Genomic DNA, 24463 nt, shown 5'->3' on the forward strand with positions numbered 1-24463 from the left:
TGCTTCATCATTGTCCTGTCGAAATGGAACTTGACTGGCCTTGGCTCCCACCACTGCCCAGCATTCTTTCGTCACCTGTCTGACTACAAATAGCTTAACAGCAGGAGGAGAGAGACTGCTCAGGGCTTCTGGGGGAAGGTCAGGCTTCTAGTCCTTGAAGCTGCTGACTTCCCCTTTGGCGAGTTTCATCTTTTCTGTAATTAGAGCCCTGGGCTGGGGAAACTTGTAGAAACCCATGAACCTGGGCCGCTCTCGGGCTGTAGGGAGCCTCTGGTGCAGGTGGTGTGGAATGGGAGGAGAGGGCTGGGCTCTGTCAACTGGGCTCGGGGCCTCCCGGCAGAGCACACTGGTTCCTGGGAGGCCACTGGCAAGTGCACCCTAGGGCTGGGAGGAAAGGGGTCCTCTCTCTGCCCTCCTCCATGCAGGGACCATTAAAAAGTGGCTGGGGGGAAGCAGTTCAGGCCAGAGCCCTGGTGATCTGGGAAGGGGACGGCAGCTAGAGGTGGGGCTGAGCAGCTGGGAAAGGGGTCAGTGAAACCCCTACTTTTTTTGGGGGGGTGGTGGTGCTGGGGATCGAATCTGCTTTACACATGCTAGGCAAGGGCTCTGTCAGAGCTACATCCCCACCTGGCTCACCCTCGTTTCCAAGGTGAGTTGTCCTGACCAAACTTTGGGCCTCTTTGGCAGCAGGCTAGCCACGTGGCTGCCAAAGAAAGGGTTTGGGTGGAGCCATATCAGGGACACTGGACTGGAAGTTGCTCCTTTCTGAGAGCTGTGAATTGCCAGGGCTTCCAAGTAAAAGGGCCTGGTGGCAGTCTCCCTGGAGCTGGGGATGCAGGATGCTCACCCCAGAGGTATCTGGTTCCCTCCTGTTTCCAGCTTTCTGTGGACCTGTGTGGATTAGGCTTGGGGTCAATTCTTTCTGGGGTTTGCTGGCCTCTGGACGTGCTCCTGGGAGCATGTCCTGCCCCCATCCCCCGTTCTGGCCTCCTCTGAGGACCACCTACGGTAGGAGAAACATTTTCCCCATCACATCTGCTGGGGATGGTTCTGCCTGCTAGTAACTAATGTAGCTTGAACCCTTCCAGATCCAGAGTCTTCGCAGTGGGGACACTGAGCTTCACTTCCATCTGTCAACTTGCCCATATTAGCCAGATTGAGGATTTTCTGGGGGTCATTCTCCATGGGTGGTTGGTGGACAGTGGTCACAGGTGCCCATCTGACTCTGGCTGGAATTGCCTAAGTCACCTCTTAGCTCCTTCTTCTCATCTTTGTAGCCTTGGATGTGTTGGCTACAGCTTTCTGAAAGTCTCTAGACTGAAGTCCCATCACTTGGGGTCCTTTCTCTGAGCAGTTTCCTCCACTTTTAGGGCTTTTACCATGGCTTCCACAAATTTTCTTTTTCAGCTCAGTGGTAGAGCACTTGCCTAGTGAGCATGAGACCCTGGCATGGGGGGAAAAAAAACCCCACTGTTTGCTTCCTGACTGTAGTGCTGCATTTCACCTGCTGGCCACCCCACCCCTAGCTGGCACGGTAAACTTACCTTCATGTAACAAAACTGACCCTTTTGCTGTCCACACCTCTCCCTACACCTGTGGCTGTTGGTGCTGGGATTTGTTTGCCCTGTTTCTCCCAAGGGTCTAGGATTCCTGGTTTAAATGTGGTGATGGTGGAACTTAGTAAGTCTTAAGTCAGACAACCTGGGCTCAAACCCTGACTCTGGGTCACCTTGGGTTATGTGCTCAACCTCTTTGGATCTCAGTTCATCTGTAAAATGGAAATACTAAGACCAGCTCCATGGCCTGTGGGGACTAAAAGACCAAATGCTCAGAAGCACCAGTGCCTAGTCTGGCCCATCAGAGGACTGAAAATGTTGGCCACCATTATCAGAGAGGCTTTTGGGAGTTTCCTAGTTCATACTTGGGTCCTTTTTGTATTCCCTCTGATCCATCCTGCACAGTGATCAGACCCGTCACTCTTCCCTGCAGACAATTCTTCATGGGCTCCTTTGATAAACCTGGTGTCTCTTGCAGTGCTGTTTACCCTCTAGCCCACTGCAGTTCTTCATGCTCTGATTTGCTCCTGACTGTGTGTGGCAAAGGTGTGGGCTATTTGGAGGTGTGTTTAGGAAGAGTGTCAGGGCTCTGTGATACTCCCAGCTGAAGCTGAAGGACCTCCTTGGGTTTCTGTGCTGAGGACATAAGGCCTGCCAGGCCAGGGCCCCCATTAGACAGGACAGGAAAGAAAACAACCTGTCCAAACAGAGGCATCCTGAGAGGGGCTGCCTGATAGCTGTGCAGACAAATGCCAGAATCCTAAGGGAGTTCCCCTCCTCTGTTAAGGACCAGTCAGAAGCCTGGTGGCCCATGTTGCTGGCACCCCAGCCTGTCTCTCCAGCCCCGCTCCCCTGGGCCACTCATTCAAGCCCTGGGCCACTCATTCAAGCCCCACCTACTAGGGGCAGCAACTACCTTGTGCTGACTTTGACATCCTGTCTGGCCATCATGGTCAAACTCGGGCAGGAGGATGTCAGCATCCCTTGATTTCTATGGGAGTAGGCATAGAGAACTGTAATTCCTCCCTCTTTCCTCCCTCTGTGGGAGGAAGCCATAGCCCACCCGCAGAGTGCTAGAGAGGGGCTTTCCCTGCTTAGTCCCACTGTTTTTGGGTAAACTAGGGTGTTCTAATGGGATGTGCGCCTCCCGCAGCTCCTCTTCCACCTCCCTCTCATCTCCTTCCCCGAGATGAGACAGCCTGCACTCCACAGCTCAGCCAACAGCTCCTGTTTGGGGGTGGTCCCCAGCACGTCTGGAGGCTGCACGCATCTGTAACAACTCCTCCCTTGGGGCCCAGCCTTAGAGGGAAAGGAGGGTGTGTTCCTTTAAGGGGCTGGCCCGGCAGGAGCGCGGAGGTTTGTCGGCTGCCGCTTCCTTTCGGGCCATTGAAGGTCCCTAAATCCGTCTGTTGCTTGGGACCCACACAGCCAGCGGCCCTAGCGCTTGGGTCTTGGAAGAGCGTGCTGGGGACGGTACGTGGCTCAGAGATTGCTAGGTCCCTAGGGGTCCAGTGCGGGCAGGTTCCACTCCTCTCGCTTTGGCTCTCCTGCCGGACCCCCAGGAGGCTGGGTACTAAGGGGCCCGGGCTGAACTGGGTTGCGGTCGCCCACGGGAGACGCCGTGGGCGCAAGTGGGGTGCGGACAGCGAGAGCGCACCAGGAGGAGGAAAGCGGGAGCCAACTGGGTGGCCTCTGAGACCCCAGCCCGGTGCCGGTCCCTTCCGGTCTTGTCCTGTCCAGGTCCTGCTGCGTCCAGCACAGTGCACCGCGCCAGGCTGTGCTTTGGGCATCCGCTGGATGCTGCGGGGCCACGGGAACTTGGAAGGGGCTGGGGATAGCCTGTGAGGTGCACGGGCGGAGTTGAGCCGCTCCCTCTCTCGGCCGCCGATTCTGGCCACCTCGGGGAAGGGGGTATGGATATCCGTGGGTTCCTGGATAGCAGCACCAGAAGAGGCAAGGAGGGTGGGAGGCAGAGCCCTGGGTGGGAGATGGCTTCGCTCAGGGAGGAATTTAGACTGGGAAGGAAGGAGTGCGGGACATTTGGACCCTTGCCTGCCACCAGCTCGCTGGGTGGTCGTGGGCAGCCTGTGACCCCGCCGACCCTCGACTCTCGGGAGTGCCTCTGCTTTCTGCATCAGGCTCCCCAGCTCCTCCCACATCCCTGAACTGGTGAGAGGGCCAGGAATGCTGGTACAAATACCCGGGGCTCGCACTTTCTGGGCTGCGGGTTCAAAGGCTCTTGTAAAGCCTTGTCTTCCCTGGAACCTCGAAGTCAAATTCCTCACGGGCAGTGGGGCCGGTGGAGAACTGGGGGCAATGCTGCCCTCTGCTGGTATCTGGGGGACTTATATTCATGGGTGGCCCACTGAGGGTGTGAATCTGGTGGGGAGGTGAACCCCCTACCCCCAACAGGGCTCAGTTTCTTGCTCTAACGTGTGGGGGCTTTAGGCAAGTGGAGCCTGGGAAAAGCAAGTCCAAGATATTTGCCAAAAATAAAGCTTGGACTTGGCCTCAGTTTCCCCAGATGAAAAGAGAAGGCAATGGTGATGGCTTTTCTTTTAGCTCACTGAGATAATGTGAGTTTTGATTTTGTACGCTTATGATAACAACAGTAATACTAGCTAATATTGTTGAGTGCTTGCCCCAAACCGGTAGTATTCTATGCTCTGTAGACACTGTCTTCCTTCAGCTTTATTATTATTTTGCAGTACTGGGGATTGAACCCAGGACTTCATGCATGCTAGCTAGGCAAGTGCTCCACTACTGAACTAAATCCCCAGTATTCCACTTCCCCTTTTTAAAAATTTGAGACAAGATCTCTGTTAGTTGCTGAGGTTGGCCTCAAATTTGAGATCTTTCTGCCTCAGCCTCCAGAGTACCTCTTCTTCTTTGGCATAATAGGGGTCATGACAATACCAACCAGAAATTTGTGTGTGTGTGTGTTGGGCATTGCTGTGTGTGCCTCTAATCCCAGGTACTTGGGTCTCTGGGGATGGGAAGAGTGCCTTGGGGACTCACACTTTGCAGCTCCAGAGGGCAGACCTTGCAGAGAACCCAGGGGTTCTGTCTGTTCTGCCTTAGTGCATGTTTCTGAACTGTGGTTTACCTCCTCCTTGATTGTAAGAATGATGAGGGAACAATATGCATTTAACATAGAATTGCATTGGTTCAGGAGAGACTTTTACCAACCCATGAATGTTTGGAGATTTCTGACCTTTAAAGAGCAATTCAATGTATGGATTCCTTATAATAAAGGCTCACAGTTCTGCAGAAAGTGCCTACCTTTCTTTCTTTCTTTATTTGTACCCACCAGGGATTGAATCCAGGGGTGCTTAACCACTGAGCCACATCCTCATCCCTTTTTATTTTGAGATAGCGTCTCTCTGAGTTGCTTAGGGTCTCCCTAAGTAGCTGAGGCTGGCACTGAACTTGTGATCCTCCTGCCTCAACCTCCTGAGTTGCTGGGATTACAGGTGTGCACCATTGCCCCCAGCTAGGAAGTGTCTTTGTTTGGAGGTTCTAGCAGGGGAGCTCAGCTACTATGTACACTTGAAGAATGATTCTTCTTTATCAGGGAAGGTTGTCCTTTGACTAAGCTGGAAGCTTCAGGAGGAACACACATGGAGTAGTGAGGGAGGAAGGGAACATCCACCTAGCCAGCCAGATCAGTTGAATCAATCCTGGTGATCATTGGGGTGACAGACGTAGCAGCCACATTGCCTTCCATCCAGAAAGTGCCTTTCTTTAGTATACATACAGATTTCCCTTGCCATCCAAATTTGCTGATCACTCTCCAAGATTCAGGAACCAAATAGATCTGGATGATGTGGCATCTCTTCCAACATGAATTCTCAAAAATCTCAATATCCCGAACTGTTGTCATCCCAACTCAAGGATGCAATAAGGGCTGGGGGTGTGACTCAATGGTAGAGCACTTAGTTGAGTGAGGTCCTAGGTTTGATCTCCAGTACTGCAGAAAATTAGAGGTGGGGGGACATAAATTTGGTGAGGAAGGAATACCTGTGGTTTAGCTGCTTAACAGAACTTAACACCATATTTCTTCTTTTTAAAATAAAATTAAAAATCCAATGAAGAAATTGCCTAAATGTATCCCTAAGTTAAAAGACAAAACAGATTGAAAATTATTTCATTCTGGGTCACACTTTGTCTTAATATTTTTGCAGTGCTGGGGGTCTAACAGGGGAGCTCAGCTACTGTCACATGCTGGGCAAGTACTCTGTCACTGGGCTACGCCCCCAGCCCTGGGTCAGACTTTTAATACTGGCAAATCTGGTTCCCACTGGAATCAAATGCCTCCAGGACCTACATCTTGAAGAAGGCAGCACTCACTTCAGGGGTGAAGGCTGCCAAGGGTGGCAGAGCAGCACCTGTGGGCATATATCAGTAGAAAATTGAAGGTGCTGTTTTTTTTTCCTGGGTTGCTCTTGTCTTGGTTAGCACTCTGATACTCTGATGACAGAGTTCTGAGTAGTCTGCACTGACTTTGTTTTTTTGTCTAACATTTTTTTGAGGCATGATTTTTCAAAAATGCAATTTTTTTTCAGGTATACAAATGTCACTCTGTGGCAGAAACACCTCACTTGTTCATGCTCAGGAAGGCCCTTCTAGCTGGGCAGCATTGGTGCTGGATGAGCTGTTCTAACAGGCTGGAAGTGTTGCAGGCAGAAGCAGGGAGCCCTTCTGTTTGGAAGGCTCTAGGTGCCCAGGACCTGGGTGATCCCTGGGACATCCAGATCAACACTCACAATCCTCTCAGTCATTGCTCTGCTTCCCTCTCAGTTCCCCAAGTGAAGGCTCAAGGAGGGAAAGGAAATTGACTTTAAGGAGGGTCTACTCTGCGCTAGGTCCTGGGCTGTGTACTCCACACAATTACCTCCCTGAATTTGGCCTGATGGTTGTAGACTTGGAGCTGGTATAGATTAAAATTCTAGCTCTACCATTTTCTAGATGGTTGACCTTTGGCTTAATCTCACTCACCAGACTTGATTTCTGTACATCTTGGTTTTCCCATCTGTAACGTGGGGATACAAATAGGCCCCAGCTCTAGGGGCTGGGATGAGGATTCAGGGATATATTAATGCTCATTGAAGTTGGCTGTTTTTACTTTTTTTGCAGTATTGGGGATCAAACTCAGGGCCTCACTAATGCTAGGCAAGAGCTACATTCCTAGCCTAGCTATTCATGCTTAATGCTGATGCTAAGAATGCTGTGAAGTGGATTTGTTTGGCCAAGAGAGGCTAAACTGTGTTCCCCAGTAGCTGCAAAATGTGCTGGTTTAATACAACAGGATTTGCTCAGGGTACAATGAGGTGGATGTGGTCTAGGCTGATGACAGCCCTGCCAGTCAATCTGTGGTTCCCATCTCTGAGTCTAAATTTTTCTATTTTGGTGGCTAGCAGATTAGGGGAAAGAATACCTGCAAAAGGTGTCCTCAGTAGGCTTAACTGTGTGACCTGGACCTGGAGCATGTTATTTCTGCTGGCTGCCATTGGCCAGAAATGAGTTACCTGGCTTTTGGTATGATTTGGATATGAGGTGTCTCCCCCAAAGCTCCTGTGTGAGTGCAGGAACATTCAGAGGTTGAAATGATTAGATGGTGAGAGCTGTAACCTAATCAGTCTATCATACTTTGCATGCACTGACTGGGTGGTAACTGTGGGCAGGTGGGGTGTGGCTGGAGGAGCTGGGTTCCTGGGGGCTGCCCTGGGAGAGTGCATCTTGCTGCAGCCTCTTTGCCTCTCACTCTATCTCTGCTTCCTAGCCACCTGGAATGTTCCTTTGCTCTTCTGCACAACATTCTGCCTCAGCGTGCTGCTGGTGCAACGTACTCAGTGGACCATGAACGAAACCTCTGAAACCATTAGCCCAAATAAACTTTCCCTTTTCTAAGTTGTTCTTGTCAGGCATTTTGGTCATAGTGATGCAAAACTAACTAACCCAGCCCTCTTAGCTTCAAGGAAGACCAGAAATACAGCCTTTAGCTGAGTGGTCATGTATCTCTCTAGAATTCCATTACCATAACAGAAAACCAGAACATACTAATGAGAAATGTGCCAGGGGGCAGGTTTATGACCTCCATGTCACAACTGGGGAAGCCTGTTTAGAACCACATAGCTAATACTAAGTACAGTCAACTCTGTACACATTCAACCAATGACTAATGGAAATTATCAGGAAAATTTTTTATCTGCATTGAATATATACAAACTTTTTTGTTGCTATTCAGTAAACAACTACTTCCATAGCATTTACATTGTAGTAGGTATTATAAATTATCTAGAGATAATTTGAAGTACAGGGATGTGTGTAGGTTCTATGCAAATACTGTGGCAGATGAAGTAAAGGACTTCAGTATCTGTGGTTTTGGTATCTTCAGGGGTCCAAGAACCAATCCCCCACCATTACTGAGGGACTACTGAAGTGGAGGTGGGTTTTGACCCTGGATCTTCTAGTTCACAAACTCCATCCCAGGTTGCCTGATGTGGTTATGCTGTGCAGGGACTTACTGGAATTCAGCAGGGCAATTCCTCTCTCTCTCTCTCTCTCTCTCTCTGTATTGGAATTGAATACAGAGGCGCTTAACCACTGAGCCACATCCCCACTCTTTTTTTAATATTTTATATAGAGACAGGGTCTCCCTGAGTTACTTGGGGCTTTGCTAAGTTGCTGAGGCTGGCTTTGAGCTCATGACTCTCCTGCCTCAGCCTCCCGAGCTGCTGGGATCACAGGTGTGCACCACTGCACCTGGCTAGGGCAATTCCTCTTGAACAAGAGTTGAATCCTCAGAGGGGACAGTGTTCCTGCTGCAGGGCACAGCACAGATGGCAAATCTGGGCCTCATTTCTGCCAAGCTGTCTAAGAGAATGGCATGATATATTGCTCATCTTCTTTCCACGTCCAAGCCTCTTCAGCAACTGCTCCTGACTCTTCTGAAAACAAGAGTATTTCCTCCAAGTCTGGTCAACTTCATAGACCAATGCTTTGCTTTGTTTTTCCTTTCCTTTCTTCTCCCCTTCCTCCCTCCTTCCCTCCCTTCTCTCTCATTTTCTTTTTAGGGTTTCTTCCCCTTCTGGTTCCTGTGCATAGGCATTCATGAGACCACACACTTGCAATCATAGCCAGATGGCAATTGTATGTTCTGCTTTTTCTGTTTTAAATGACACCCTCAGCATTCTTCTGTGTTGCTACAGGATAATCATAGTTATATTTACAAATGCCTGCTGTCACTCTGGTCTTGCTGTCCCACAGTCCACCTTCGACTTGCCTCCAGTGGATGTTTCTACAATGTAAGTCTGATCCTTTTGCTCCTCTGCTTAAAGCCATCTTGGCACCCCAGGACATTAGGGCATCTAGGCACAGACCCTGTTGACCTTCTTGTATCTTAACCCCTATACCAGTTAGAGTCTTGGCAGAAAATGGAATTTGTTCCAGATGGTTCTGACAAAGAGACTTTAATGAAGGTAGGGATCAAATGAGGACAAGCAGCAGAAGACACTATGGTGGAGCCACTGGAGCTGGGAGGGAGCAGGGAAGAAATGCTGCTTCTCTCTCTTCCCTCTACCCATCTCCTGTGTTTCCCATTGACTGAATCCAGCTGGAGGCCAGAGGCCAGTGGGCCCCGGTGGAATGATCCACAGGGATCAATGCATGGCACAGAAGGGCAGAGAGTGGACCTGGGAGTGCGTGGGGGGAGGACACAAATGGAGATCCCCTAGCACACTCCTATTCCCCAGGTGTTGTCCCTAGCCTCTGCACCTTTGCGGTGGCTGTGTCTCTGCAAGAAAAATCAGTCTGTTTTTTTCCACCTTGAAAATTCCTATCTTTAATCTCGTTTCAATGCTCCCTGGACTGAGCTCCTTCAGTCTTTTAATTGTTGAGAACGCTCATTAAAGGCAAGGGTGAGCTGAGGAAGCACTAGTCTTGGGTGCAAACTTGAAGTAGGGAAGTGTGTGTGTTTGCCAAAAATTTTGCAATCAAGGCAGGATATTTTAGAGCAATTTTTTTGGTGGGGGGGGTACCTGGGATTGAACTCAGAGGCACTCAACCCCTGAGCCGCATCCCCAGCCCTATTATGTATTCTTATGTAGAGACAGGGTCTCACTGAGTTGCTTATTGCTTTGCTTTTTTTGAGGCTGGCTTTGAACTTTTGATCCTCCTGCCTCAGCCTCCCAAGCTGCTGGGATTATAGGCATGTGTCACTGAGCCCAGCTTAATGCGATATTTTTAAAAAATCAAATCAACAAACTACAGCTCATGGGCCAGCTGCCTATTTTATTTGAATATCCACCTAAACAGGAATAATGCTCTAGTGTGATGTTTAAAAAACTTCTTTTTAACCTTGACTTAGGGTAAGAAATAAATTTCACATTGTGACCCCTACAACTCCAGACCCCCAGACATTGGACTGAAACAAAAGTTTCTTGTTGCAGGATTTATTTTCACTAAGTATGCTATTTTTTATTCTAGTCTAGTCAGTTTGGTTTCATTAAAATATGCTGCTCAGGAGGCTGAGACAGGAGGATCACAAGTTCAAGGCCAGCCTTGGCAATTTAGTAAGACCCCATCTCAAACTAAAATATAAAAAAGACTGAGAATATAGCTCAGTGGTAAAGTGCCCCTGGGTTCAATTCCCAATGTCAAATAAAATAAAATAAAATATAAAATAAATAAATAAAGCAAAATAAAATAAAATAATTGCTCATGACTTCTCAAATTCAAACCTGTGATTTGAGAAATATTGATAGTGTCACATCATCTGGCTTAATTTTTTCCATGCTCTTTTTGTTGCCTGCTAATTCCTCTGAGGGTTTATTTGTTTGCTATTGCCCCTCCTGCCTGCGGAGAGCAGAGATTCCTCTAGCTTTTCTGAGCACCGAGCCTGGCGCTGGAAGATGCTTCATAATGAACTATAGAGAGGTGATTGAGTGCAGGTCGAACAGAGGGATCCCAGGGCACTGCAGTGGGGATCTCTAATTGGCTTTCCCCCCCTCCTTCTCCCAGTTTGCCCCAGGGCCCCAGCCTGGCCCAGGATGCACCGGAGCTGCTGCTGTGGGTGCTGCGCTGTAGCACCATGGGTCCTGGTCTTGCTGTTCCTGCTGCCCTGCGTTTCTGGACTGCCCTTCTATAACGGCTTCTACTATTCCAACAGCCCCAATGGCAGGAATCCAGGCAATGGCTATGGCGAAGGTGGGTGGCCTCCTGGGCCGGATCCTGGTTCCTGCTGTGCTATGCAGGTTCCAGGCTGGGATGGGGGACAGGGTATGACTCAGTAGTTTCTTCCCCATCTTGGCTTTTGGGGTGGACCAGCCTTGCTTCTTAGACAAGAGGAAGAGATGGTTTAGTTACTGTTTGCTGTCTCCTTGGACATGAGGCCATACTCACTTAGGGATGATCACTTTGCTTGTTTTGCACTTTCCCCAAACTCCTGCCAGTTCTTCACGATCAGGCTGAAATGAGATCTCTTCTGGGCTCCCCAGTGAAAAGAGGGCTTGGGGTCATATAGATGTGAGTTTGAATCTTAATTCTGCTTCTTACTGGCTGGCCTTGGGCAGAAGACTTCTTCTCTCTCTCTTTTTTTTTTTTGGTACTGAGTATTGAATCTGGGGGTGCTTAACCACTGAGCTACATCCCCAGCTCCCAGCCCTTTTTATTTTATTTTGAGACAGGGTGTCACTAAGTTGCTCAAGCTGGTCTTAAACTTGTAATCTTCCTGTCTTAGCCTCCCAAATAACTGGGATTCCAGGTGTGCATCTGGCTCATCAGTTAACTTTTGATGTGTAACAAACTACCCCAAAACTTAGTGGCTTAAGACAAGAGCCATTTATTCAGCTACCTGTGGGTCAGCATTTGACGGGGGGCTCCCTTTCTTCTGGCCTTGCACTTGAGACTTGCAGATGCACCCACAGGGTGCTGACAGGCTGGGGGCTGGTTGATTTAGGGTGGCCCCAGCTGGGGAGGCTTGCTTCTGTTCCAGGTAGTCTTTCATGCTCAGTAGGTAAGCCTCAGCTTGATGCTCATGAGAACCCAAGAGAAATCGGAAGAAGCCAGATCTCCTGGAACTGAGGCTCAGAGCAGACACTATGGGACAGTCATACCTGCCATGTCCATTTGGTTAAATCCAGTGGCAAGGCCAGTACACATTCCAGGGACAGGGGAATAGATATCACCTCTTGATGGCAGGAGATGCACAGGCACACTGCAAGGTGGGTGGATAGAGATGGGTGGAGCAGGGAGACCATTTTTTCACTCATAACAATTGACCCTGAAGGGAGTTGGAGATGTGCTGCAGCTGTCCCTATCTGTCCCCTACCTCTCCCCATAGGCCTTTTCAATGGAGTGAAGTTGGTCGTAGAGACGCCCGAGGAGACGCTGTTCACCCACCGGGGGGCTACCGTGACCCTGCCCTGCCACTACCACTATGAGCCAGCGCTGGCCTCCCCAAGGCCCGTGCGCATCAAGTGGTGGAAGCTGTCAGAGAACGGGGCCCCAGAGCAGGATGTGCTGGTGGCCATAGGCAAGAGGCACCGCTCCTTTGGGGACTACCAAGGCCGCGCGCACCTGCGGCAGGACAAGGAGCGTGAAGTCTCACTGGAGCTCTGGGATCTGCGGCTGGAAGACTATGGGCGCTACCGCTGTGAGGTCATTGATGGGCTAGAGGACGAGAGCGGCCTGGTGGAGCTGGAGCTGCGGGGTGAGGCCCCGACTGGGACTGGGTGATGCTGGGACCTAAGGGAGGGGAGAGGCCCCTGAGAGAGCATCCGGATGTTTGTGCTTTATGTAGAAAATCATGTCCTCATAAGGAAGCTACTGTTATTACTACCCTCATTTTACAGATGAGGAAACCCAAAGAGGCCAAGTAACTTACCTGAGGTTACCCAGCTCATAAATGGCAAAGCTGGGGGCTGGGGTTGTGGCTCAGTGGTAGAATGCTTGCCTAGCACACGTGAGGTCCTGGGTTCGATCCTCAGCACCACATAAAAATGAAGTAAAGATATTGTGTTCACCTACAATTGAAAATAAATAAATAAAATAAATATTTAAAAAAAAAATGGCAAAGCTGGCATTTGGACCCCGGCAGCAGTCTCCAGCATCTACTGCCTTCTGTTCTCTCTCACTCATGTCCCGTTCAGAGAGAGGACAGTGGGAGCCAGTCTTATAGCTCATTAGAGCCAGAGCTGAGATTTGAGCAGGGTTCGCAGGCAATGAAAGAATGTAGCAGGCCTAGCATGCAATGAGAGGGAGCGGCAGGGGCTGAGCCCTGTCCCATCCAGAGGGGCCACTCTGCTCAGGCCCAGCTGATGATGCCATGGCAGAATACAGGCCCGGTGCAATCAGATTTCCTAATTTGATGAGAGCTTATCTTTTTATGTGAAAGGGTTGTCTTTTTATGTAACAATCTCCTTTTTAAATATATATATATAATATATATGGGGTTTGAACCTAGGGACACTTAAACACTGAGCCACATCTCTAGCCCTTTTTGTATTTTTTATTCTGAGACAAGGTCTCACTAAGTTGCTCATGGCCTTGCTAAATGGCTGAGGCTGCCTTTGAACTTTCAAGCCTCCTGCCTCAGTCTCCTGAGCAGCTGGGGTTACAGGTGTATGCCATTGCACTCAGCTCCTATTTTAATTTTAATTAATTAATCTTTTTAATTTTTTGTAGAACTACAGATTGAACCCAAGGTTGCTCGAACACTGAACCACATTCCCAGCCCTTTTTGTTTTTTATTTTGAGACAGATTCTTGCTAAATTGCCCAGGTTGGTCTTGAACTTGTGATCCTCCTGTCTTAGGCTCCCAAGTCACTGGGATTATAGGTGTGTGCCACCGTGCTCCACAAAAGTCTCCTATTTTCTGGAAAAGACCCAGGGCTGTCAAAACTAGTCAAGACCCTGCAAGCCAGATTTTGTTTGTGGGCCCCAGTTTGAGATCTAAGTTCCTTTCACCTCCTCTGTCTCTGGGATGAGGCTGGGAGTCCTGATGTCTGTCTGCTCTGTTAGGGAGGCAGCTGGGAGGGAGGAAGATTTTTGGACTCCATCTGGTCCATCTCTGCTGTGACCCCTGGGAATGCCTCAGCCTCTCAGAGCTCTGGGCTGCTCTGAGAGGTGTGAAGGGGGACAACAGTAGTTCCTCCATTACCTGCCTTAGAGGCCAGGAGAATAAATGCACATCCTGGAAACTTGGCTTTGTCTTTGCAGCACTCCAACTCTGAAGTCCCTGTGGCTTAGATGGTGCCTGAGAGAGGCCACATTGCTCATTTTGGATTTGGATATGGTGGAGGAAAGGGAGAGAGCCTGCAGGATTCATTTGTCTGGGTTGGCAGAAGCAGCCTACAGAGGCAGGGAATCCTCACCCAGGGCTAGGAATTTGAGATGATACCAGGCACACAATAATACCCCTGTGAGCATACAGGAAGGTTGAGGATGTGATTGTTGGGCCTGTGGTCTTCTCTCTCTCTCTATTTTTTTTTGGGGGCGGGTACTAGGAATTGTATCCACTGGTACTCTGTCATTGAGCTACAACCCACCCCCAATTTCTTCCCTCAACTTCCCTTTTTAAAAATTTTATCAAGACAGGGTTTTACTAAATTGTCAAGACTGGCCTCAAACTTGCCATCCTCCTGCTTCAGCCTCTCGATTTGCTGGAATTACAGGTGTGTACCACCACGACCAGCTCCCTTGGGCTTCTGTGCCCTCTTAGACTGGCTTTGCCCAGGTGCCGGTTTCCCAGCAAGACTGGGTTTGGTGCTTGGCATATTCCATGTCCTAGGCTACAGGGAGGAGTTCCTACTTAGGGCCCTGCTCATAAACAATGTAAGCCCAGCAGGGTCCCCTTCTGAACCCTTAGAGTCACTCCTACTTCTTAAGATTTCATCCAATTTGCTAGGAACTGAATTTCCAATGCTTAAAAAACTTACTATAGTAAAATTTCAAACATGCATGACAAATTTTGAGGGGACTTTGTGGCCCCCATTGTACCCTGACTACCAAGAGAGAGGGCCCATGCCCCAAGCCTTTCCTGACTTCAAGCCTCCTTTATTTAAGGGCCCTTCACTATCCTCTTCCCATAGCTTCTAGGCCTCTCCTTCCCCTAAAAACCATCTGTCATATGTGGAAAATTTCTTATATTTTCCTAAGAAACTTCCATATTCATAATGACATATACAGTCAGTCCTCTGTAACTGTGGGCCCTTCATCTGCAAATTCAACCAACTCACAGCTCAAAAATTATTTGGAAAAAAGAATTCCAGAAAGTTCCAAAAAAAGCAAAACTAAAGTTTGCTGCATGCCAAGTACTATGCTAAATCCATAAGAATGAAGTGCTGTGTAGGCTTTGTATTAAGGCATCATAAATAATCTAGAGATGATTTAAAGTATACAGGAAGATATATATAGGTTCTATGCAAATACTATGCTTTTTTTTTTCCTTTTTCAGTGCTGGGGGTTGAACCCAGGGGCATCTACTACTGAGTCTCAGCCCCTGCCCTTTTAATTATTTTTATTTTTGAGCCAGGGTCTTGCTAAATTGCCCAGCCTGGCCTTGAACTTGTGATCCTCCTGCCTCAGCCTCTGGAGTATCTGGATTATTGGCATGCACCACCATGCCTGGCAATGCTATATAATTTTATATAGGGGATTTGAACATCCTTGGATTTGGGTATTTGAGGGGGGGGGTCCCTGGAACCGATCCCTCTGGACACTGAGGAAAGCCTGTGTGATTAGGTCTTAGCTATTGGGAGGGACGTTGGGAGCCAAATCCAGCCTCTGGAGTCCAAAGCCAGTGCCCATCTTGTACATGATAGCATCTCCTCACTGAGGTTCTCTCAATAGCCCCATAAGTAAGGCAGTATTCCCATTTTAAATTTGGAGACATTGGGCTGTTAATCACCTTCACAAGCCAAGGCATGTTTCCTGAATGCCACTCATAGGCTCTGCCTGGATGTGGGCAGTGGGTAGGAGATGGAGGTTTGCTGAGCTTTCTGAGTGACCGTGTGGGTGTGTGTGGGGGGGTCGTGTGTCCCAGTGGAGGAGGAAGAGCTGAGCATGCAGCCCACCCCTCCAAGCTCCTTTCCTCCCTCTCCAGGTGTGGTCTTTCCCTACCAGCCCCCTCAGGGGCGCTACCAGCTCAACTTCCATGAGGCCCAGCAGGCCTGTGAGGAGCAGGATGCAGCAGTGGCCTCCTTTGAGCAGCTCTTCCGGGCCTGGGAGGAAGGCCTGGACTGGTGCAACGCAGGCTGGCTGCAGGACGCCACGGTGCAGTACCCCATCACGCTGCCCCGAGAGCCCTGTGGTGGCCTGGACCTGGCGCCTGGTGTGCGCAGCTATGGCCCACGCCACCACCGCCTGCATCGCTACGATGTTTTCTGCTTTGCTGCTGCCCTCAAGGGTGAGTGGAGTGGCCGAGCACAGGCCTGTGGGTTGATGGGCACCTGGGACCTGTGGGGAGCTTCTGGACCCTTCTGCCCATCCTGCTGACACTTCCACCTACAGGTCTAGAGCCCCAGCAGATCTGGAAGCAATACTGGTGTGATTTTGAGTGTTTTGCTGCTTTTGCTTCGTGCAAACATTGGTTTATTCTCATCGAGCATTTTCTAGTGCTGGGGCCTAGATGAGGCTCAGGGGCATCATAGACAAAGGAAACACATCTGTCCTCGTAAAATGGCCTGTTTCATCAGAAGATAAGTGAAAACAGGAATTGGTTCAGTGCTATATCCTAGGCACTTAGAGAAATGTCTTGCACATAGCAGGTGCTCAGTAAATGACTGGGTGAGAGACTCTGGTCCAGCCCAGGTAGGGTGCCCACTTGGGGGTACAATCAGGGAAGGGTGGCAGGGGAGTACAGACATATCCAGAGGGACCCAGCCCTACGGCAAGTAGAGTGGGACTCTCAGGTGCTGAGGTGTGGAAGTTACACTTCCCAAAATGTCCACTGCACATGTCCACAGCATCATGGTCCCCTGGGCTTGGACAGTTGTCAGGTTCTTGGGACAGGCCCTGATGTCCTCATTGGCCACTGTCTCGGCTGCCCAACACTAATGCCCCACCTTCCCCCAGGGTGGGTGTACTACCTGGAGCACCCGGAGAAGCTGACACTGAAGGAGGCCCGGGAGGCCTGCCAGGAAGATGGTGCCCAGATTGCCAAGGTGGGCCAGCTCTTTGCTGCCTGGAAGTTCCGTGGCCTGGACCGCTGTGATGCCGGCTGGCTGGCAGATGGCAGTGCTCGTTACCCTGTGGCTCACCCCCGTCCCAACTGCGGGCCCCCAGAGCCTGGAGTCCGGAGCTTCGGCTTCCCAGACCCTCAGAGCCGCCTGGATGGCGTCTACTGCTACCGCCCCCGCTAGGATCTGGGCGGCCAGCTTTGCACCCAGCCTCCTTCCCCCAGGGGCTGTGTATTTATTGAGTGGTTCGATTCTCCTAATGGGTCAGGGCAATTTTAGTATTGTTTTTATATTTCTCAACTTAAACATTTTTGAAAAGTATCATTATTTTTTTGTAAATCCAGCAGCATCCAAGTACCAGCTCCCCTGGACACCTGGAGGCACTCCCCGTCACAAACATTTGAGGTTTGTGAGCCTTTTAGAGGGCTCTCTGCTATCCCTGAGTCCAGCCTGTGTTCTTCCTCAGAGGAGGCTGATACCCAAGTGGGCAGTGACCTGGCCACAAGGGGTCAAGGCATGGTGGCTGCTACTCTCCCTCTGTCTCAGTCTGGGAAGAAAGAGGAGTTGGTGGGGGGGGGGGTCCTTTTTATTTCTGGAGTGGCTTCCTAGGCTTCTCCTTGAGATCTGAAGGTAGGGAGAGAAGTCCTCTCCCCTTCTCATCTCCACTCTGTTTCCTTTTCATTTTCCCTGTGTGGAGAACTGCCTTCAGGTGTGTGCACCTTCTTTGAATGATAAATGGTGCTATGACCCCTTCCTTTGTCCCCAACCTGCAACTGTGCCTGGCTCCCTGTCTCATCCAGTCTCAGGGCTCAGCTCCCAGCCTGGTGGATGTGGTAGGTTCGGTTCTGGGCCATGCTTCACAGGTGGCGGGGTCAGCGCACCTGGGGTGGGCAGAGAACTCCATGTGCTGCCCCAGGCTGTGCCCTGCCTCTGGTGCTGGCCCAGCAGCTGGCTCCCTGGCTTGCATCCCCCAGTCCCTGGTAGTGTGTCTGTGTGAGGCCCAGCAAGAGAGAGGAAGGTGCCTCTCAGAGGCTGTGTCCTCTAGAGGGCCTCAGAGGCTAGGCTCTTGGGCCTGATCCTCTGGGCCTCACCCTGAAAAGGAAGGCACTCTGGTTGCCTCTCACAGGCATGCCCTGCCACTTACCGCTCAGTAATGCAATCAGTTTTTCACCAGCCCAGTGCTACTCAAAGTCTGGTCAGTAGCAGTGGCAGCAGCAGCAGCAGCACTTAGAATGCATTAGAAATGCAAATTCCTGGGCCTTACCCCATACCTACAGAGTTAGAAACTCTGGGGGTGAGATTAGGCCCCTTGTTATCACAAATCCTCCAGGGGATTCTGAAAGCCACTAGCATAGATGGTTGTTTTACCAATTACAGATAGTCTCTGATATATGATAATTTGACTTACGATTTTTTTTTTTTTTTGCACTTGGCATTGAACCCAAGGGTGCTTTAAATCTGAGCTACAACCCCAACCTTTCTAATTTTTTATTTTGAGACAAGGTCTCTCTAAGTTGCCCAGGATGGCCCTGAACTTGTCCTTCTGTCTTAGCCTCCCAAATTGCTGGGATTTTAGGCATGTGTCACTGCGTCCAGCTGACTTATGATCTTTTGACCTTACAATGTTCGTTGTATTAGTCAATGTCACTTTCCTATAATAAAATATCAGTCATAAGTAACTTGTGAAGAGAAAAGGTCTATTTTGGCTCATAGTTTTGGAGGTTCCAGTCCAAGATTGAGTGGCTCTTGTTGTTCTGGACTTTGCATAAGGCAATACATCAGGATAGGTGTGGATGGCAGAGAAACAGGCTCACCTTATCAGCAAGGAAGCAAAGATAAAAGACCAAGAGGGTAGTGTCCCAAAATACCCATTCAGGGACCTGTTCCCAGTGACTGATGGACCTCTCAGAAGGGCTCACCACCTAAAGGTCTACCAGCACCTCTCAATAACACCACCCTGGGGACCAATTTCTCAACACATGGCCCTTTGGAGAATGTTCAGTATCCAAACTGTAGTAGATGGCATGAAAGCAATAAATGTTCAGCAGAAACTTTACTTTGAATTTTTTTTGTATGTGTATGGTATTGGGAATTGAACACAGGGGTGCTTTATCACTGAGCTACATCCCCAGCCCTTTTTTATTTTTTATTTTGAGTCAGAGTCTCACAAAATTTCTGAGGGTCTTGCAAAGTTTCTGAGTCACACCTTGAACTTGTGATCATCCTGCTTCAGCCTCCCAAGTCACTGGGATTACAGGTGTCCACTACTGTGCCTGGCTGCTACTTTGAATTTTTAACTTTGATCTTTCCCTGGGCTAGCAAAATGTGGTGCAATTCTCTCTCACAATGCTGGACAGTGGCAACAAGCCAGGGCTTCCAGTCACTCACTCAATCATAAAGAGACACAATAGATCCTCTATTGTGTACTATGTTGCTAAGCTCTGATGTTTGGTAGAATATATATATTAAAATGCATTTCATTTATCTTTTTTTAAATTGGGCTAGGGATCAAACACAGGGCCTCGTGCAAGCTAAGTAAGAGCTATACCTCCAGCCTCTCTCTCCCTCTCTCGATATATATATATTACATAAAAATATATAAAATAAATATATATTATATTTTTGGTACCAGGTATTGAACTCAGAGGCACTCAACCACTGAGCCACATCCCTAGCCCTACTTTGTATTTTATTTAGAGACAGGGTCTCACTGAGTTGCTTAGTGCCTTGCTTTGGCTGAGGCTGGCTTTGAACTTGCTATCCTCCTGCCTCAGCCTCCAAGCCACTGGGATCACAGGTGTGTGCCACTGCTCCTGACTCTAAATATATTTTTGATTTAGGATATTTTCAATTTATAATGGGGTTTATGGGGATATAACTTCATAAGAAGCATCCATAGTCAGTTAATTTATCCATCAGTTACATAATTATTGAGTCCCTACTATTTGACTAGTGTCTATGCGCTTCTTTGCTCACCCATTCTTTCCAGAGCTATAAGTAACCTGGACACATGTATATATCACCTGCAAAGGCTCAACCATGCCCATCCCTACACCTGAAAATATATGGCACACAAACTCACACTGGCATTCACTTCCAACACAAACACATTCCAGACAAAGCCTCGAAGGCATGTTGATGAGGGAGAGGTCCCGAGGGGGCACTGGAAGGTCACTCAGTGTTTGGCCTGCACATTCCAGCTCAACTCTTGGGGTACAATAAACAGTAAAAATTGCTCTTGTTGGTGTCTTTTTTTACCCAGTTCTGGGAATTAACCCAAAGGTGCTCTACCACCAAGCTATATCCCAGTCCTTTTAATTTGATTTTTTTTTTTTTGTGGTACTGGGGGTGGAACCCAGGGTCTTATGCATGCTAGGCATGTGCTCTACCATTAAGCTCTATCCCAAGCCCCTTTTAATTGTATTTCGAGACAGAGTCTTACAAAGTTGCTGGCCTCGAACTTGTGATCCTCCTGCTTCAGCCCCTTGTGTGGCTGGGATTACAGGTGTGCACCATAACTCCCGAAGTTTCATTGGCTGATCTTTTTGCTAGCAGTCAGCTGACCCATTTGCCCCAAAAATGTATAAGCAAGATTTATTGTTCCTAGATTGTCTGCCATTTGTTTTTTTCCTTCCCTCTTGTTAAATCCTGAGTTTCCCTGTTTTTAGATTTAGTTTACTAACACAGTGTGATAGCAAAGAATCAAACTATGCAAGATGACCAGATGTTTCTCTTGTTCTTTTACAGTGCCCACTTGCTCGTCCACCCACAGTGCCACCTATTGACACATCATGCATGTGACAGGCACCCCCCAGGCACACACTCCACATTCCTATCCACACATGTGTAGAATCCATCCAACACAGCTTCACTCTAGTAAAAATAAAGCACACCAGACATGACTGTCCCAGGCTCTGAACAGACAGGAGTCACACAGTGTGGGGTCACTTGATCAAAACATGTCCCCATTGTCACCATTCCTGAGAGCCTTCAACAGGCCTTAGATTGCGGTTGCCTTCTCCTTAAATTGAAAAAAGGGAAAAGAAAAGAAATAGATCTCTTCCAATGTCTTTATTATTATAATTATCATAATCTTTAGTTTTCAAAAATATAAATAGGTGCACGGAACCCTGGTGCCTGCACGGTCCCGGGGGTGGGGTGGGGTGAGGGGGTGGGTGGCACTCCCTCTGGAAGGAAGTGCCCCCACCCAGCCCTGCCGAGAGATTGACACCTGCTAGGGTGGCAGACCCAGGTGAGAGGACACTGGGAGAGGGACCCCTGGAGGGAGGGCGACCCCCACGCTGTGAAGATCCCTCTGCTGGCTCTCTCCTGCCCGCTGACCCCGGGTCAGCTGGACCCTTACCCCCAGGCTTCTACCCCACGCAGATGGTGCAGCCCTCCTGGCTCCTTTTGTCCAATACATTCAGCTGCGGTCCGGTCTGAGTCCTTCAGGCCTCTGCCCCTTCCACCTCTTTCCGACCCCTCCTCCCTCCTCCCTAGCTCTCCCTGGAGGTGAAATAACCAACGACTCTACTGCTCTTGGATAAAGTCAGGAAACAAAAAATAATCTTCTTTATTTAACTTAACCCCTTCCCTCTCCCCCTGTCCCTGCTCTGGTCCCTGGAAAGGCACAACGGGAGATTGAAGAAATGTCTCTAAACTCAGTCCATGGGTTACAGTAAGTTTGCTTTGCTTTGGCATTGGGGGACAAATTAGATGAGGTTTTGGTGACTTGGGGATGGGGTGGGGTGGGTGCATACACAATGTGGGATTCATTTTTTTTTCTTTAATGGGATTCCTTATATGACAAAAAGTGACAAGAGGACACCAACTGGATGGGATGCACTGTCTGCCTGCCAGGCTCCTGGGCTCAGCATCCTGGGCGCGTCCTGGAAACTCTTCTCAGTGGGCCGTGCTGGGGTGGCTCTTCCTCGGGGGCTGTGAGCTCCGTTTCTGTAGTCTGCGCTTGAAGGTGGTGGCTGGGGTGAAAGGAAGATGGGAAATATCGGTGAGCCAGGAAGAAGTGGGGCAGAGCTGAGGTGTTCCTCACGCTGCCCCTCTCCGCTGGCACCCCTCACTGCAAAACAGAGGCTCAGGAAGCCAGCCTTCAGCTGTACAGAGCCTCCTTGGGCTACGGGCACGCAGGCTGCTGTTGAAAAGAAAAGCAGGCCACTAGTTTTCTGCCGCCTCCCCTCTCTGAATATGAGCTCTCTCCTGGGACAGGCATCTGGCCTTCCCTAAGTCACAGATCACAAATCATAGTCACAGTTCACTGACTTTGCCACCCTGGCTTAGTCTGAAGGATGGTGTAGCATCCCCAAGAGACAGTGAGTCCCAGCTGTCCCCTCCCAGGGATAGGGAGAAGGCAGTGCTGGCCGAATCCAGTCCCAACCCCTGCTAGTGCTCAGAGGGTGATGCTCACGGTCCGTGCAGGTGATCCGAGGCTCCTCCCAGTGCCCGCTGGGTTGGCACCGGATGGTGGGCACATGGCGCTGGACAAAGCCCTCAGTGCACTGGTACCGAACCAGGGAATTGATTTCATATCGGTCCTTCTTCTGTCCAAAGGTCCTGGCATGTTCCACCACAGGGGGGTCTCCGCAGGCCACTGAGGAGCAAACACCCTTTAGAAAGGAGTCTCGTGGGGTCTTCTGTGATGACAAGCTCAGAGCCCAAGGCTCTGTGGGAAGGACATTGAGCTCCACACCTGGCAGAGAGCCCTGGCTGCTAGCAAAGGGGCATTTTCATCCAGTGTCAAGAATCGGGAGACCTCTGGTTCTAACACCTGGGTTCTTTGGTGGTACAGAGTGACAGGAGGAGAGTACAAAGGGGACTGTAAGGCCATGAAAAAGGAAGAGAGGGAGAAAGACGGGGAGAGCCAGGCAGACCACTTGTGGCTTCTTTATGAAAACATCCAATGCCAGGGAAAGAGGGACCCCAAGGATGGCTGTGGACACAGGCCATGAGAAGGAGCACCTGGATGTCCACAGACCTAAAGCTGAGGGATTAGGGTCTGACAATTCTGATTCTGTGACTGATAGACTTGGGAACCCCAAAGAGAGGGAGATTCCCAATCCAGGTGCCATCACGGGTGACTTTCTGCCGCTGATATCTAAAGGAGAGTCCTGTCCTCTAGCCTGCAACCTTCATACTCTCCTGTCCCTGTGGATGGTCCCTAGGAGCCAGCTTGCCATTGCCATTGGCTCTGAATGCTGGTGCTGAAAAGGAGCTCCCAAGTCAGGTTCCATCCGCTTTTGGAGAATGTCCCCACAAGACACCAGCAGCTGGAAGATAAGGGATGCCCCCCAGGTCACACAGCAAGAGCCTCCCTTGATGCCGAAAGTCCTGATTCTCTCTGCTCTGGATCCCCTCCCAGGCCCTGCTCACCTGTGCCCTTTTTACACGTGAAGGGCAGGTGGTAGTTGCAGGGAACATCATTCCACTCGCCCTTCTCATGCCAAATCATCACCACGCAGTCCTCTCCAGTGGCAAAGAAGTTGTCAGGCTGGTTGGGACGCCATTTTCTCAAATTGCTGTGGGCAGAGGTGGGGAAGGGGTGAGGAGAGGGCTGGAGCCTCATGGCTTGACCTGTCCCCCACTTTCCTTTTCTTTCAATCCAACTTCTGGCTTGTCTGGCATTGGGGAAGGCTGCTGGGAGTCTGGTCAGGGATGTTGGAGGTGCCATGGAACCCATGGGTCCTCTGGGGAACTGGGCACACAGTTGGGAAGCTTCTTAGGAGTTCCAGAACTCCCACGAATGGAGCCCTGAGAGGATTCAGCCTGTCACACCTGCAGCACTGACCCCCGCCTCTGCCATAGTGTTCACTTGGCATCTTCTGGCTTCCCATCTCTATGGACCAGGAACCTCTCTGAACTGTTTGCATGGCCTCTCATGGTGGTTTGCTGACATTCATTCCCTTCTCTCTGGCTCCCTCCCTGGCTTTGTGCCTTCTTTCACTCAATCTGTTCATCATCTCTGGGCTGGTCCCCCAAGGCAGAGGCAAACGAGGCACAATCCCTGTCCTCCAAGGCTCCTGCAGCTGCTCAGTGAGTGTTTGTACCTGATTTGAATGCGTCTCTGGGGGTCTTTATCCTATCCCTCCCCTCCAGGCCACGAGCTGTGGCTGGTGCACCCAGCAGAACTCACCAAGGGGTGTCCATCTGACCAGCGGAAGTCCCCTTCGATGGTCCTGTCATTCAGGCCGACCCACTGGTAGTCTTGAGCGTTTTCTGGAGAGGTAAGTTAGGTTTGGATCTGGCACTGGACACCCTGGGGATGTCTGAAAATTGGAGCTCAGGGGATGCAGTGTGCAAGGAGGCCGGTGGGCTTCTTGGGAGCGTGCCACCTGCTTCTCAGCACATGAATGTCTGGGGTGCACTTTGGACTACCTCCCCAAGCTATCATGGATAGATGGCAGCCACAGGGTGAGTCTGAGGCTGGTCCTGGTGAAGTGCTGTCCTGGGTCCTCTGTGCGCTGTCGGGGAACTAAAGCTACAATAACACCTTCCCTCCCTCCTAGCTCCCTGACCCTAACAGCCTCACTGGGTCCAAACTGCTAATTTCTTTTTTTCTTTCTTTTTTTTTGTTTGTGGTGTTGGGATGGAACCCAGGGCCTAGTGCATGCTGGGCAAGTGCTGTACCACTAAGCCACGCCCCCAGCCCCCACTCTGCTAGTTCTGACAAGTGAGACCCTTTGCCTACATGACCATTTTCCTCAGCCCCCCCCCCCC

General features: G+C 50.0%; 2 protein-coding genes across 3 annotated transcripts in view; one reads left to right on the forward strand and one right to left on the reverse strand.

Annotated features, from left to right (window-relative positions):
• The first annotated feature begins 145 nt into the window (after nt 1-145).
• On the forward strand, nt 146-18791 carry Hapln3 (hyaluronan and proteoglycan link protein 3). Of its 2 annotated transcripts, XM_048790278.1 has the most exons (6): nt 146-3029; nt 8768-8863; nt 10578-10763; nt 11899-12267; nt 15661-15963; nt 16632-18791. In XM_048790278.1, exons 2-6 carry the CDS (start codon nt 8791-8793, stop codon nt 16916-16918), a joined length of 1218 nt encoding a protein of 405 aa, XP_048646235.1. In that variant the 5' UTR covers nt 146-3029; nt 8768-8790; the 3' UTR covers nt 16919-18791. The 2 variants fall into 2 exon arrangements, with proteins under 2 accessions (XP_048646235.1, XP_015348573.1); XM_015493087.2 differs by lacking the exon at nt 8768-8863.
• A 2488-nt stretch (nt 18792-21279) lies between these two features.
• Nucleotides 21280-24463, reverse strand: part of Acan (aggrecan) — a 67117-nt gene continuing 63933 nt past the window's right edge. The window contains 5 exon segments of the mRNA XM_048790280.1: nt 21280-21714; nt 22158-22340; nt 23120-23255; nt 23257-23265; nt 23880-23962. Coding sequence (XP_048646237.1) covers nt 21638-21714; nt 22158-22340; nt 23120-23255; nt 23257-23265; nt 23880-23962 — 488 coding nt within the window. The 3' untranslated portion in view covers nt 21280-21637.

The sequence above is a fragment of the Marmota marmota genome, unplaced genomic scaffold (assembly GCF_001458135.2).
Source record: "Marmota marmota marmota unplaced genomic scaffold, marMar, whole genome shotgun sequence".
Lineage (NCBI taxonomy): Eukaryota > Metazoa > Chordata > Mammalia > Rodentia > Sciuridae > Marmota > Marmota marmota.